A 15,314-nucleotide genomic window follows, 5' to 3' on the forward strand; every position below is an offset into this window, starting at 1 on the left:
CGTGATAAGTTAATTTAAAATGTTTAAATTAGAATTAAGGGAATTAGTAATTATATCTCATATAATTACTTGTTTAATTTGAAAATTAAATGGAATAGGAGAATTTATATTTAAATATGATTTAAATATATAAAGATGGATGTGTGTAAAATGTAATTTATATTTGATATTAAATTAATTAAGTTTTATTTAAAAATTATTTTATGAAATTAATTTTATTTCTCAGTTTTAAATTAAAATGGATTTTAAAATCAAGTTTTGATTTTTGAGATAAAATTGGAAAATAGAAAAATAAAACACAAAATGGAAAAAATTGGTTTTCCATTATCCATCATCTAACTTGCTCACACAAAAAGTATTCACCATTGCCTTATCTTACTCCAAGTATGAGCTGTAACTCATGCAACTCTCTCCCTTGCATATTGATCTGCAATATAATGAAAAGTTTGGAGTGAAATTCGGGCATGCAATCAATAGAGAATTTTAGAGAAAATTCGTGTTGAAGAAGAGTTCTTCAACCAGATTGTTGTTATGAGCTATTATCCTCCATCCCTTGATTCAAGCTTGTTTTGAGTTCCCAACTCAATCTAAAGCACCAAGAGAATAGCGAGGAAGATCTTGAGGTGGTCTGCAACAAGATTTGGAGAAGATTGTAGCTGGAGAACAAGCTTAGAAGAAGTTCTACAAAAGGTATGTCTTGAAACTCACTTGTTTTCTGCAAGGGCATGCTTTATATTTTGCCAAAATTAGTGAATTAGAGTACTTAAATGATCATTGTGCTTCCGATGTTGCTGATACATTCCTACAAAAGGATGCCAGCCAAAGCAACTGAGGATGTTAGGATGTGATGAACTAGTTATTCACCCTCCAACAGTTGATTGTCTTAGAAGAATCATTAATTATCATCGAGCTCACCAATTAACGATTAATTTTAGCACACAAAAATTCGAAATATGTTCGAATTCCCCAATGATGTTATTAGATACAAAATTAAAAGTTTAGGGTCACATTAGAACATGGAATTCAAACTTATATCTTGTATATCAATTAATTTTTAAAACATTGTAATTTTTCAACGACCTATTAAACAAAAATTTAAGAGCTTAGGGACATATTAGACATAAAACTCAAAGTTCTATGACTAAATTTATAATTTAACCTTAAAATAAGAGAAATTCTTATAATAAAAAGATTCCAAAAATATTCATACTTTATAGCAAAATGTTCCAAAAGTGCTTTATACTTTTGGAACTTTTTATTTTAAAATTTTTTTTTGTTATAAATTATAAATATTTTTAATTTTAATTTTTATACATATAAAAGGGCCCTATGAATAATAAGAGCTAGAAGCCTTTAAAAACGAAATAAAGAAAGAAATAAAAGCTACACGGACTCAACATTTCTTTTTTGGAAAAGTTACCCCGGTATTCTTTGAGTTTTGAAGAATGTGCATGTTTTGTCCCTTTATTTTCAAAATAGACCTTGTTAGTCTTTGAATTTTTAAGAATATGTATATTTGGTCTTTAAATTTTTTAAATATGTTTTTTAAATTCTTGAATTTTTACAAAAGTATGCTTCAATATTTTTTTTTTTAAATAATAAAACAATTAAAAAAATATCTCTTCTTTCTAAAATTATTTCCAAATTTAAAATGACATATAATTATTTAAGATAATAATAATAATAATAAATTACTTCACGGACCATTTTAAACTGATTCTTAAAAAGTTAGGACTAAAACCGTATAAATTCATGACAAAATTCTCTTATTTTTAAAAGCTAGGGGACTAAAAAAAGTACATTTTAAAAATTCATGAACCAAAAACACTCCTTCTTCAAAATTGTAGGCTAAAAAGGTAGTTTTATATTTCCTTTTTACCTATTTTTTTAATAACAAAATATGTTTAACTCTTATCTTAATACCTCTTTTACAATTATTCTATTCCAATAATCTTCATAATTTCAATTAAAAGGGTTTGTTTCAAAATAATTATTTTAGTTCTCAGTATTACTGTTAATTTATAATGTGATTTAATATATGTATACTGATATATTAACGTTGATTTATTATAATTTATGACAACTAATTTTTCTAGCCTAAAATATAAAATATAAAGATTTTCGACCAAACGATTTTGTTTATTTATTTATAGTATCTCTCTAAGAAATACAACAAATTAAAAATATCATCTACTTGTTATCATTGTTATTATACTTCTACATGATTTTATCATTGATTACTTGACTAAATTTGAGTTGATTGATCATTTGTATTTTTTTATTCAACAACGGGTAAAGATGGTAAATATTTAAAACTTTGATGTTTTTATTAAAAGTATATAGTATACATGTAACCACTCCAGTTATTAGCGATTTTGAAACATTTTTATTTTTCTCGAGTTAAATGTAACAACAAAATTAAATATATGTAAGAAAGATTGCTAAATAATAATTACGTTAAAATATCATTTTAATTAGGGGTATTCAAATAACTCAATAATCTAAATAATTCAGACTATCCAACCCAAAAGGTAAGGGTTGGGTTAGGTAAAAAATTTTCTATTTTTGTTGGGTTGAGACGTAGGTTGACTAAAAAAAAATTTGGGTTGACCTAACCCAACCCTTTTTTCATACATATGAATAAAATACATACATACATACATATATATACATATATATATATATATATATTTCTCTTCATTTAAAGTTTGATTACTTTGTGTTGATTATTGTCTGAATTTTTAATATTTTTTTCTTTTAAAATTGTTATGATATTTGTTTTTGTCTATTGTTTGTAATAAATATCATAAATATTTGGTATCTAACCTTTAAATTTTATGAGATTTTAGTTATTAGTCATTTGTTGTATATAAATTTACATATTTTTAATTAAAAAGAAAAAATAAGTTATAACCCGAATTTTAAACAACCCAACCCTAATTTTAAGAGTTGGGTTGGGTTGGGTTGGAGACTTTACTTGGGTCTTTTTGGGTCGCCAACCCAACCAACCTAAACTTTCGGGTTGCTCCAGAAAACACGTTCAACCCAACCCAACTCATGTACACTCATAATTTTAGTCCATGTATTTGAGTTTATTTTATTCTAATCTTTATACTTTTAATTAAGGGTGAACATCGATCGGTCGGAGTCGATTTTTTGACCAAACTGCCACTAAACCGACTATGGTCGGCTTAGTAAATTTTTAAACCAACCTTGATCGTCAATGAGTAAAAGTCGGTTGGTCAGTCAGTTTTATTCTTTAATTTTTTTTTTGAATTTTTCCAAATCGACCCAACCGACTCCTCTCCTTCTCCGACTGACCGACTTCGGTTTGGTCAGTCGGTTTGGTTTTTTAATCTATCATATTCACCTATTTTAATCGACCAAATTTAGTTACTTTTACGTTTTAATGGATTTTATATTTAATCTTTAAAAGTTATTTTTTATTGTAATAAGTTAGATAATAATAATTAATAGTTTTCGTGTAAGAAAATACACGAAAATATTTTTTAATTTTACGAGAAGACTTATGATAAAATTCCCACTTTTTCCTTAAAAAGAAATTAACAATGTAACAAGAGAGACTATTTCTAAAATATAGAAACTAAAATAAAATAGTATTTCAACCTAGTAATAATAATCATATTATTTAATATTAAAATGGTATACAAAGAGAAAAATAAAAATGAGTGGGGGTGGGTCCGGAGGGGGTGGGACCCACAAGTGAAAAAGTCGTGCTAATTGGCGTGATATGAGGGTGGGGTCACGTGAAAAAGCAGACAAAGCAAAGCCAAACGCCACTCGCGTCCCCATCATTGTGTGCTGCTCCTTCGAACACTCCAGCAAAACCATAAACCCGATCCGACCCGAAATTAAAACCATCCTCTCACGTGCGCCGAACTCCGACACGTGTAGCATCCCGACAGAGACCGTTGAGAAACGCTGCTCCGTTCAACCGCCACGTGTTCAACTCCGTTTGGTTCTTCTGTCACTGACGGTTATTCAAACCCTCCCTCCCTTTCTTCCATCATTGTTATCATTTTTTTTAATTTCTTTTTCTATATGCCCATGTTGCCACTACCATTTTCACTAATTACAGTATTACTATTATCATTTTTTTTGTTTTTCTTCTAAATACTTAGAAGGTTAAATTACAATTTTGATCATGAAAAACTTTGGGGGCGTTTGGACGAAAAAGTTGGTTACTATAATTCTAGATTATTATAGTTGAGTTATAATAATCTGTATTTTGAGTGTAGATTATTTTAGTTTGGGTTATAATAACATATGTTTGATATGTAACCTATTTTAGTTTGAGAATGAAATAGTAAACACTAAAGTAAATAATTAAAAAATGATGAATATAAAATAATAAATGTCGTAGCAAATGAGAATTTTGAAATAGCATGACGGTAACTAATTATTCTATTTAATGTGTAAATTTAAAATCTTTTAAGTTAAAAAATACTTTTGGTCCTTAAATTTTCATGAAAGTAACAGTTCAGTCTATGAACTTTGGTTTGCGACGATTTAGTCCTTGTACATTAAATTTTGTAACAATTTAGTTCTTATACTTTCAATTTTGTAACTGTTTAGTCTTTAACGTAATAAAATTCATCAAAATTTGATGTCAACTTTATTATTTTATGATATAGACATTGTATTTTATAAAAACACTAAGTCTCTAATTAGTTTATTGATTTATTTATGTAAGAAATATCATTAAATCTTCGCACTAATGTCTTCGATGGGGACTAAATTGTTACAAAATTGAAAGTACAAAGATTAAATTGTTACATAATAAAGTTTAGGGATTAAATTATTACAAAATTGAAAGTAGAGGACTAAATCTTTACAAACTAAAATTTAGAGATTAAATTGTTACTTGTATAAAAATTTAGTGATTAAAAGTGATTTTTAACCAAATATTTTATTAAATTCATAAACTCTTAATGTTCCATCTATTTAGCTAAACAGCTAATTTTGTGTTTAAGAAATCATCGAATTTTAAAAAGAAAAATGATGAAAGACTAAAAAAGAGAAAACCCATGTATCGAGTAGACATGATATTGGAAATGATATTGAAAGATAATAATGTTAGTATTATATATAATTATGAAAAATCAATTTAAATATAACTTATTAGATAAGATATCTATTTTTGTTGCTATTGTTTATGCTTTGATCATTCAACATAAAATTGTAAAACTAATAAGAAAGAGGAAGATAAATAAACTTAGATTACAACCTTTTAGGTCAGCTTTGAATTTTTTGTTTTTAGTTCTAAAGATAAACTTTGAACCACTGCAATTTTTAAAATGATTAATGATAATTATAACGATGCTTTTAGACAAAAAAACAAAAAAATTTACTATTGAACGATAACTATGCTATGTATTTATAAATGAAACTAAATTGTTGTGGTTCAATATTAATGTCTAAAACAAGCATATTACATACATACGTTCACATGTACGTACATATACGTATATTATGAATCAACTTGTTTTTTAAAAATGGTTTTATTACTTACCAAACATACAAAAAAAAAATTATAATCTTCTCCAATCATTCTTATATATTCTCATAATCAATTATGAACATAGCTTAATAATACTCAATTTTGTTATTTATGTTTTCAATATTCAGTCTAATTTTTCAAAACTTAAGAATAGACAAATAATTCAGTTTTAAAAAAGAAATGTGATTTAAAAAAAAAAAAAAACTTTTAGTATTAGAATTTGCCTACAAATTCAAAACAATCATAAAAATCAATCTAAGAAAGTTAAGAGCACATTTTTCAAAAACAAAAAATTTTGTAGTGATTCACAATGATAAAGTGACACATGTAATATACTACTTTAAAGTAATGTATTAAATCAAGCCATTTATTATTATTTTTTTAAAATAAAATACATTTTGTCCATGCACTATCAAATTTATTTAATTTCAATTCATATGATTTAAAGTTTTATTTTAGTCAATAATAAGTCTTATAATTACTTATCGTCCTTGGTTTTAAGTTAATTTTTATCTAGAAAAAATAATAGCAATTGAGAAAAAAAAAAGTGAATACAGATTTCTCGATCACTGATCATTTTTTTTTTTTTTTTTTTGAAAAAAGAACCATAGATTAATGATAAAAGGTTTATAAATTAACGATATACTAAAAGTACGAAAACTAAATTAAATAATTAAAAGCAAATCAATTAAAATCAAACAAGTTTTAAAATATAGAGTGGTTGTATTTTCACATCTTTTTACCTTAATAACATGTTTAACAATAATAATAATAACAACAAAAATAATAATACAACTCAATTATCCATGATTTTTGGCTTCTTATGCTAGTAGATATAGGTTTTCGGTGATGTAATTTGAAGATTATCCTTTATGAGTATGAGTAGATTCTATTAATTTTTCGGATAGTTATGATCCTTAAGTTCGTTGGGTTATATCTCTTTGTTACCATTATTTGTTATTATTTTTTTTTTTAAAAAAACCATGGTATACACATAGATCAGATAGTACAATCGTTTATAAGTGAGGAACATTTTTTTTTTTATGAAATTAAATAGAGACAATCATTCAAGTTCGATGACTAGAGGACTCTTTGGATCGACTTGAGAAAAAAATGAAAAATTTATTTTTATTTAAATACTTTTGATAAAAAAAAAAAGATTAAAATGTATTTGAAAAACTAATGAATAATTATCAAATACTCAAATTTCTTTTAAAATTAATTATTTTTTAAATTAAACAATTGAAAATATATTTCAAATACACCACAAACGTGTAGTTTCATTATATTCAAGTTAGAGATTCATATTCAAACTTGAGGGAGAAAATGATGTATGATAACCGGAAAAAGAGATAATTTATGAGATTCTACAAAATAAAGATAAACACTTTTACTATAGAAAAATAATTTTATTTACTTTCCAAAATAAAAAGTTTAAAGGGAAAAAAAAAAAGAGAGAGAGAGAGAGAGATTAAAAAAGTTATTGGAAAATGACAATGCGTTTTACTTTTAACGAAAAAAGGAGGAGTGGCAGAATGGTAAATAAAAGCATAATTTTGGTCAATAAATATCCCATGAGCTCATTTAGCTTCCTACTCTGTTCTTCAAGTTCCAACCCTTCCATTTTTCACGGAAATGTTTCTTCTCTAATTTCCCGGGCTTTGTCAAAGAAAAAAAAAAAGAAAGAAAGAAAAAGAAAAACACTTTCCTCCGCCGTTCACGGTGGTCCATCTAAGATCCGATCGCCGTCGCCGATCAGCGCCTCCGGCGAGCATCCGATTCAGATATCTCTCGCTCTCAGTTCTTCTACTTCGCTGTTTCTTGTCTGATTTATCCAGTGGTCTTTTTCTTTTGTTTCACTTCGTTTCATTGATTGTTACAGAGCCTCGAGGAATTTTCCGTTTTCTTAGACTTTGTCTTTTGTGTCCGATTTGTCTACTTCGAAGTTGCGAAGGACGTTTTTACACTGTCAGTTTCTTTCGTGTTTCGATCCTTGGACTCGACTGATTTCTGTTGGAAGATTTATCTCTGTTTCCTGTAAAATTTTGTTTGTGATTGTAGTTGAATCGTATTCTTCCTGAGATAGACGGAGGCAATTCGAAAGAATTGCTTTCTGATCTATCTGTTGAAGCTGTGGGAACTTTGATTTGTTGGTTCAGAGTGTGTTTGTGTGTGTGGGTGTGTGTTGGAGATGACGTCGGGGACGAGGCTACCAACATGGAGGGAGCGTGAGAACAATAAGAGAAGGGAGAGAAGGAGAAGAGCTATTGCGGCAAAGATCTTTGCTGGACTCAGGATGTACGGGAACTACAAGCTTCCCAAGCATTGCGACAACAATGAGGTCCTTAAAGCTCTCTGCAATGAGGCGGGATGGACTGTCGAACCTGATGGTACCACTTACCGTAAGGTAGCTTTTTTTTTAGTGTTTGGAATTCTTTTTTGTTTACTTGAAGTATTCTCCGTTTGCATTTCTTTTGATATCGATGAGAATGGTGATACCACTTTCTTTAGCTTCGAATTGAGAGTATACATTATTTAGCTTTGGATTTGTTGAGCTAATCGGATAGATTCCTTATTAATCGTTCTTAAAAATTCTATATCATTCTTCTGGTACATTCGGACGGGCAAATCCATGGCCCTGGTTGAGAATTCAAGTCGTGAAAAATGGAGCCATCTGGGTGTGGGAGTGTAGTGTAAGTTCCTAGTTCTAAAGAGCAGTTCATGTCATTTTGAACAACCAGAGGAGCGTTGTTGAATCCCTTTTTGACCCATTGCCCCTTTGTTGTTTCTTTCCTTCGTCGGCGTCAGTTATATAATTGCGGTGAGGTAGAAGTTTTGATATCTTTTTATCCCTTTTACGCGTGAAGCGCAAGATTCTTCATGCTTCTTTTTAGGCTCTCGAGGACTAATAGTCTGAGACCCTGGGACTACGCAGATCTCGAGGAGGAGGTGCCCTTCTTCATTTTTTAAGCTCTACCATATGGATCTGTGATTTTCAGGGTTTTGGCTAGTATTTAGCCTGATAACTGCTCTTCCTTTCCATGGTGGCAGATTTAATCAGAGGGATCTTTCTCTTTTTTGCTTTTCTTTTTCAATGGCAAGTTGGCGACACAAACAGTCCTTTTTCAGCTCTGTCTCTTTTCCCTTCCTTTTGGAGTTGGCTCTACTCCTATTTCTCGTGACGGATTCCTTCTTTTATTGAATTTTGCTGTTTCATTATTTTAGGTTCAGGTAGTACACGCTGACATCTATTATAACCTGTTGTGTAGCTCTTGGTCTTGGGTCTCATGGACTTCTGTTGTCCTTACTTCCTTGTCAACCCATCTATTTGAGAGTGAGAGTTAATTAAATGTTTTTACGGTGCATGGAGTAAAAATGTTGTATCTTCCAACATCCATATTTCATGCTGTTAGTATCTGTCTCAAGCAAATAGTACGTATGGATCATGACATTCGCCGTATCTTTTCTCTTCTTGCTTGGCACCTGCAATTTTCTTTCGTCAATAAAACCATTCCTCCATCATCATACTTCAAACTAGAAGCTGCCAAGTTATACTTGAATTTTGAGAGAATTATAGCCTTGATTATGAGTGGACACATTAGACCGAAATTCATTCTCACTACCAGCTAAAGCCGTATTCATGCGTTAATTTGATCATGCTCTCGTAGTCTAAGAATTTTGGTGGTCAGCAGCCCACACCCGTGGGTATTGGAATTGTAGTTTCATGTACGCCACCTTTAGACTGCTACCATGGATGAATTTGTGAGTTTCTCACGGGCGGGAGTGTGATTTTCTGCAGACATTTTGTATCTTGGACAATTAACCTGTACTCGAGAAATGGGTGATTATTGAGATCATACATGTTATGGCATTAAACTGTTTATAGCTTGATTTGTATTGGGGTGACCTAGGATGAATTGATCAATAATGTTTTTTTATTGGCTTTGCTGATTGCTGCTTGATTTTCAGTGTTCATTCTTCTTTTCAAATGTAACTAGCTCGAGTAAGATCTCCGGCAGCCATACATGTTAGATAATCCTCCAGATTCAGTGTATCCTATCACCATCTTCTCTTTTAGTTTGTCCATACTCTACAATGTTATCTGTCTCATATGTCTTCAGGGATGCAAGCCAATTGAACGTATGGATGTGGTTGGTGGATCGGCAGCTGCAAGCCCATATGCATCTCACCAACCAAGTCCTTGTGCTTCCTTCAATCCAAGCCCCGGTTCATCTTCTTTTCCAAGTCCAGCATCATCCTCATATGTTGGTAATCCGAATGCTGATGGAAGTTCACTTATCCCCTGGCTCAAAAACCTTTCAACGTCATCATCTTCAGCATCCTCGTCCAAACTCCCAAATCATTATATTCATGGAGGTTCCATCAGTGCTCCTGTTACTCCTCCTCTGAGTTCCCCAACTGCTAGAACGCCACGACTCAAACCTGACTGGGAAGACCAATCTGTCCTACCAGGATGGAGTGCACAATACTATTCCTCACAGCCATCTTCTACTCCACCAAGTCCTGGGCGTCAGATTCTTCCCACTCCAGAATGGTTTGCTGGCCTTAGAATTCCTCAGGGTGGACCCAACTCTCCAACATTTAGTCTTGTTTCGACAAACCCATTTGGTTTCAAGGAATCAGCAATGACTGGTGGAGGATCTCGCATGTGGAACCCTGGTCAAAGTGGGACCTGCTCTCCTGCCATTGCAGCAGGCTCCGATCACACTGCAGATATTCCAATGTCAGAAGTGATCTCTGATGAGTTCGCCTTTGGAAGCAATGCAGCAGGAATAGTGAAGCCATGGGAAGGAGAACGAATTCATGAGGAATGTGGTTCAGATGATCTAGAGCTGACTCTTGGGAACTCAAGGACCAGGTTTGTTAATACTTAATGCTTCTAATCACCTTTTAAACTCCATCATCTCAGGATTTGCTTCTCTTCCTAAGTTCCCAACGTCACGTTTTTGCAGGTAATGTAATGGATAGCACACATATTACCAAATAGTCTACTTGCAAATCCCTGGTGAGAACTGTCACATTGGGTTCAAGGTGAGCGTTACTGATTCTGCTTCCTTCCACCACCCATTATTATTCTTTTTTAAAATTTTCATTTTCCCTCGTTAAGTTAAATATACAGGTCCCTGTCCCTTTGGAAACAGAATTTTTACTGTTAGTGTCGTATATGTATGTGTTGTTTGTCTTCAATCTTTCGTTTTCCTTTATAGATCACAAAAAAAATGCTGAATGAACTGATGAGATAATCCATATGCAACAGTGCCCTAACTTTTGTGGATATCGAGAGAGTGGAACTTTTCCGTTGGCTTTTCTTTCTTCAATGATAGTCATTGTTGTTATCATTATTTTCCCTGCAGTTCAACAGCTCCCTCAGCCTTTACTTTCTTCATCTTTCATTGCACCTCAAATGAAAACTTTTGTGCCTAAAGTTCATTTTAGTTCACACATTTAATTTTCATCTTTAGTTTCTTCTCATAGATCAATTTAAATGTCTGTTCATAGAGGAGGTGACAAGTAACTTTTTGTGCACTGAAACATAAACATAGAGTTTTAACTATTATTCAAATATCAACCAATAAAACAAGCAATACGGACAAAAATAGGTTCGAGAAGAAGAGCATACACAATTTTGGTTTGGCCCTTCCCTCAGACATAGAGAACCGAATAATGAGATTGGTAAGTCGCTCTCAATCTCAATTATATTGTTACCTCTTTGACCAGACTGCTTGGCCCCCTTCCATGTTTTTTGTTTGTGCTTTCAATTTCAGTGTCTATCTTGACTAGTTCTTCAATCCAAATTCTATTCATGATTAAATTACAAATAACATCCTTGACCTTTGAAAATATCTATCTTCTTTCAAAAGTTATGAAAACTTATTTGAACTTCAGAACGTTAATCGAGACGTTGAATAAGTATGGTAGTAACCTTGAATGATGTGGCGATGTTCAGATCCTAAAATTTTGTTTTAAGTCACTATCACACCTTTCAAAGTTTCAATTTTTGTCTATTTATTTCAAATGTAGTTTTAAAATATACATGAAAAGTCAAAGGTAGTATTACAATTTGAATAGGAGTATTTTTTTTAAACAAAAGACAAAGTTTAAGGTATTTATTTTCTAATTTAAACTATAAGGGAGCATTGGACTCACCGACTTCATAAGTTGGTGTTAAACAACTCAACTTCAATAGTCTGTAAATACTATTGAAGTTTGCATATATGAAAGAACTTCATCTTCTTATTTAGATTTTATCTTATAATTCTGTACTTTAAATATAGATTTCTTAATTTCAACATATTAACTTAAAAGACTTCATAATTCAACCTAATGTCCACAATTATTTGTAATGGAAGACTTCTACTCTTTGACTGGCCTGTCATCTTTCATCACGGTTCTTGTTGCTGTATCATTTAAAATTTTCTTGTTGTGTCATGCATTGACTTTATACCATTAACATAGGAGCTTGCTTTAAAAATTGGCTTTATTCTTTGTTTTTAATATTGTTGGGATTTGGGTTTTTTTTTTTTTTTTTTTTTAAGAAAAATAAATAATAAATAATAGTTAATTGAATTGGAATTGGACATCTTTATTTGACCGTTAAAAATAAACAAAATAGTTGGTGGTTCGTCCTAGAACATCTTCGAGAACTGCTCTAGTACACCTATTCCCAACCTAGGATGTTTTTGGAGTAAAATTTAAGAAAATTATGATTTCTACCGTATCATTTTAAACTAATAATTATATCAATATAAATCTTAAACTTGTATAAGTATATCAATTTATACTTTTCAATGCATTTTGTATAGATAAACATTGTGTAAGATTTATAACTTTATCATTTAAACTTTTTAGCTTTTAGCGAATCAATTTGGATTAGTTACCTTTGAAAATTGTCAATACATTAATTCAAATTGTTCATTTTGTTAATTCATCACTTGAAGAAGTTTATGCATATGCAAGAACTGATGCATACATATATATATATTTAAATATAGAAGATGTAAAGTGATACAAAAATTCAAGGTTTAAATTGATACAACAATTAGTTCTTAATTTTCATTGATATAACTCAGAAGTTTAGAGGTATATATTGATATTTTCTTAAAAAGTTAATCATTCTAAAAACAAGTGATTAGTGAAATAAAAACAAACTAAAAACGAGTGTCAATAGAATTTTTGTCATGAAAACTTCTTTGAACTTAAAATTTTGTATAAATGACTCAAATTTCACGACCCCAAAATGTTGTTTGACTTCGGTTTAAAAATAAAGAATATCCTTTTTCTTATGGTACAAACCATTTGCCAACGTTTCTCCTTCTTCAAAGCACGAGCGAGAGAGGATGGTGGAGAGCATTATGTAGTAGATTAGATAAATACGAATGTAAAGAAGGTGGGATGTGAGGAAGTGACTCAAGCAAAAGGTTAAACACCATTAATTTGAAATTTTAGATCAAATGACATTTCGGTTGTAAAATATATATTACTGTATATAAATCTTGGTAAGAAAACGAATCTTTTTTCAAGAGATCAAGTCATACTTATAGAATTTATGTTTTCATGATCCTTCAGCTCGTATAAATATCTATCGATGTTGGCATTTTCTTCGATAATTTATCTACTTTTAGTAGCTTGTTTACTTAATCTACGATGTTATTTTGGCTTTTTTTTTTTTTTTTTTTTTTTTTTTTTTTTTTTTTTGTTAATGAATTTACAAATATTGTTATATACCCTATAGACTTGAAGATGTTGCAAGGTGCCATGAAAAAAAAAAAAAAAAAAAAAGACGAGATTTCGGAGGGAAAAAAAAGAATCCATGTGGTCCGATCTATAACTCATGTCAATATTTGTTTAGCAATAACCCCATAAGAGGTGACCGAAATCTATTTAAAGAATATTTTATACGATTGACAACATAATACAATAATCGTTTCTAAAGTTAAATCCAAATGTAGTCTTTGAATTATATAAAAAGTGCCTAATAATTCTTATTAGGTTTGAAATTTATGTTTAATACAACATTAATCTATTTGACATTTCTTAAAATCCAATTAGATGTGAAATTCAATTTGATTTATATCTAAATTCAAACATTTTTAAAGTCTACAATCTTCTTAAATACAAAGTTGAAAACTAATTTATTTATTACTTTCCAATTGTTCAAATGGTAATGACCTTGTGGCTATTATATTAAATTTAAGGGTCAAAAGGGAAAATGGGGAAGACAATTATAGAACCTTTTGAAAGGAATTAAAATTTCAAAGGATTAAAAGAATTAGTTCTCTTCTTAGTTTTCAAAATTGGATAATATAAATTAATAGTTAGTTAGAGTAATCAAGCTGAGTGCATTGAACCAATTCAACAAGATATCAAAAAAACTAAGAGCCAAAACGTTGAAACATTCAATTCACCTTTTATTATTATTATTATTAATTAATTAATAATTATTACTTCTAACACATCGTTACATTCACAAACACTTAAAAGAGGATACATATAGTCAATTTGTTAAAAGAACTCATATCGATGAGTACGAAATTTTTTGTATAGATGCTCCAAAATTTAGGAGGAACCAGTTCACAAACATTTAAGAGCCAGATTTTCATAACTCAAATATCATTTGACCCAACCTTTAAAATTTAGGATAGATAACTTTATACTTGCGGTCTTCCTCATTCCCACACTTGCATTCAACTAATCCAATATAATAGTACTCTCACATGCTAGTTAAGATTCTTCTCTTTCGCTCTTGTGCTCACACTTGCCACTTTGAAAAAACCGTTCGCAAGTAGTTTGTGAGATTAGAAAAAATTATTATTCACTACTTTAAAACAACATTTTGAACCTAAATAGTCATCAGTACAAAAACCTCAATCCAATGTTTTCTTTCTTTCTTTCTTTCTTTCTTTCTTTCTTTCTTTCTTTCTTTTTTTTTTTTTTTGTTTAACAAATCACCAAAGAAAAATATCTATTTATTTACATCTCAAACCGAACCGGGCAAGGTAACTATTTGGCAATTAGCCTTTAATATCTAATATCTAGTTTGAATCTCCTACTTTAGTGACATTCATGGGATTCACAACCTCATTGATTATTAAAAGTAATAATAATAAATAAGGTTAAAATATCATTTTAAACCTATACTTCAAAGTTCGTTCAATTTTAATCATGTATTTTAAATAAATCTTAAATTTAGCCACTCGAAAATATATTTTTTTTATTGAAATTAGCTAAATAAAAATACTAATTTTCAAATATGAAAATAAATATGAGAATATGTTTAAAATTTAGAGTAAAAATGCAAACGGATAATATAAAGTTTGTTTAGAAATTAATAATAATAAAAAAAAAAAACTAATAGAATGGACTAGATTTAAGATTCATTGAAAATATAGTACAAAGGCTAAAATTAGACCTTTGAAAATACAATGACTAAAATTGAAAAAATATACAAGTACAAGGACCAAAATGATATTCTAACCGAATATCATCATCATCACCATCGTGCAGATAATATATACATGATATTTTCAGATTTAGATGGCAAAATATCTACCAAAAGAAAAGAAAAATCCTAATTAAAGAAAATTGAAAAATTATAATATAAACCTCGAAATTATTTGAAGGGTTAAAATAATGTAACCGATGACTTTATTCCGTCGGATGTATGAAAGAAGAATAAAATTGTAGCTTAACCATGTGTTGATGCAAATCTAAGGAAATAAGGGGTAACCGTGGGGTTCTCATATCACCAAATAAATAAATAAAAAGTGGAGTT

General features: G+C 30.0%; 1 protein-coding gene across 3 annotated transcripts; it reads left to right on the forward strand.

The window, feature by feature from the left end:
- The first annotated feature begins 7,116 nt into the window (after positions 1-7,116).
- On the forward strand, positions 7,117-11,040 carry LOC120081580 (BES1/BZR1 homolog protein 4). 3 transcript variants are annotated; one of them, XR_005482887.1, is made up of 4 exons: positions 7,117-7,928; positions 9,643-10,400; positions 10,495-10,573; positions 10,750-11,040. XR_005482887.1 is itself a non-coding variant. In XM_039036601.1 (3 exons), the coding sequence occupies exons 1-3, from the start codon at positions 7,713-7,715 to the stop codon at positions 10,496-10,498; spliced, it is 978 nt and encodes a 325-aa protein (XP_038892529.1). In that variant the 5' UTR covers positions 7,117-7,712; the 3' UTR covers positions 10,499-10,884. The 3 variants fall into 3 exon arrangements, 1 of the variants encoding a protein (XP_038892529.1); XR_005482885.1 differs by having other exon boundaries at positions 10,800-11,040; XM_039036601.1 differs by having other exon boundaries at positions 10,495-10,884.
- Positions 11,041-15,314: the final 4,274 nt, after the last annotated feature.

This window comes from Benincasa hispida, chromosome 1 (assembly GCF_009727055.1).
Source record: "Benincasa hispida cultivar B227 chromosome 1, ASM972705v1, whole genome shotgun sequence".
NCBI classification, from domain to species: Eukaryota; Viridiplantae; Streptophyta; class Magnoliopsida; order Cucurbitales; family Cucurbitaceae; genus Benincasa; species Benincasa hispida.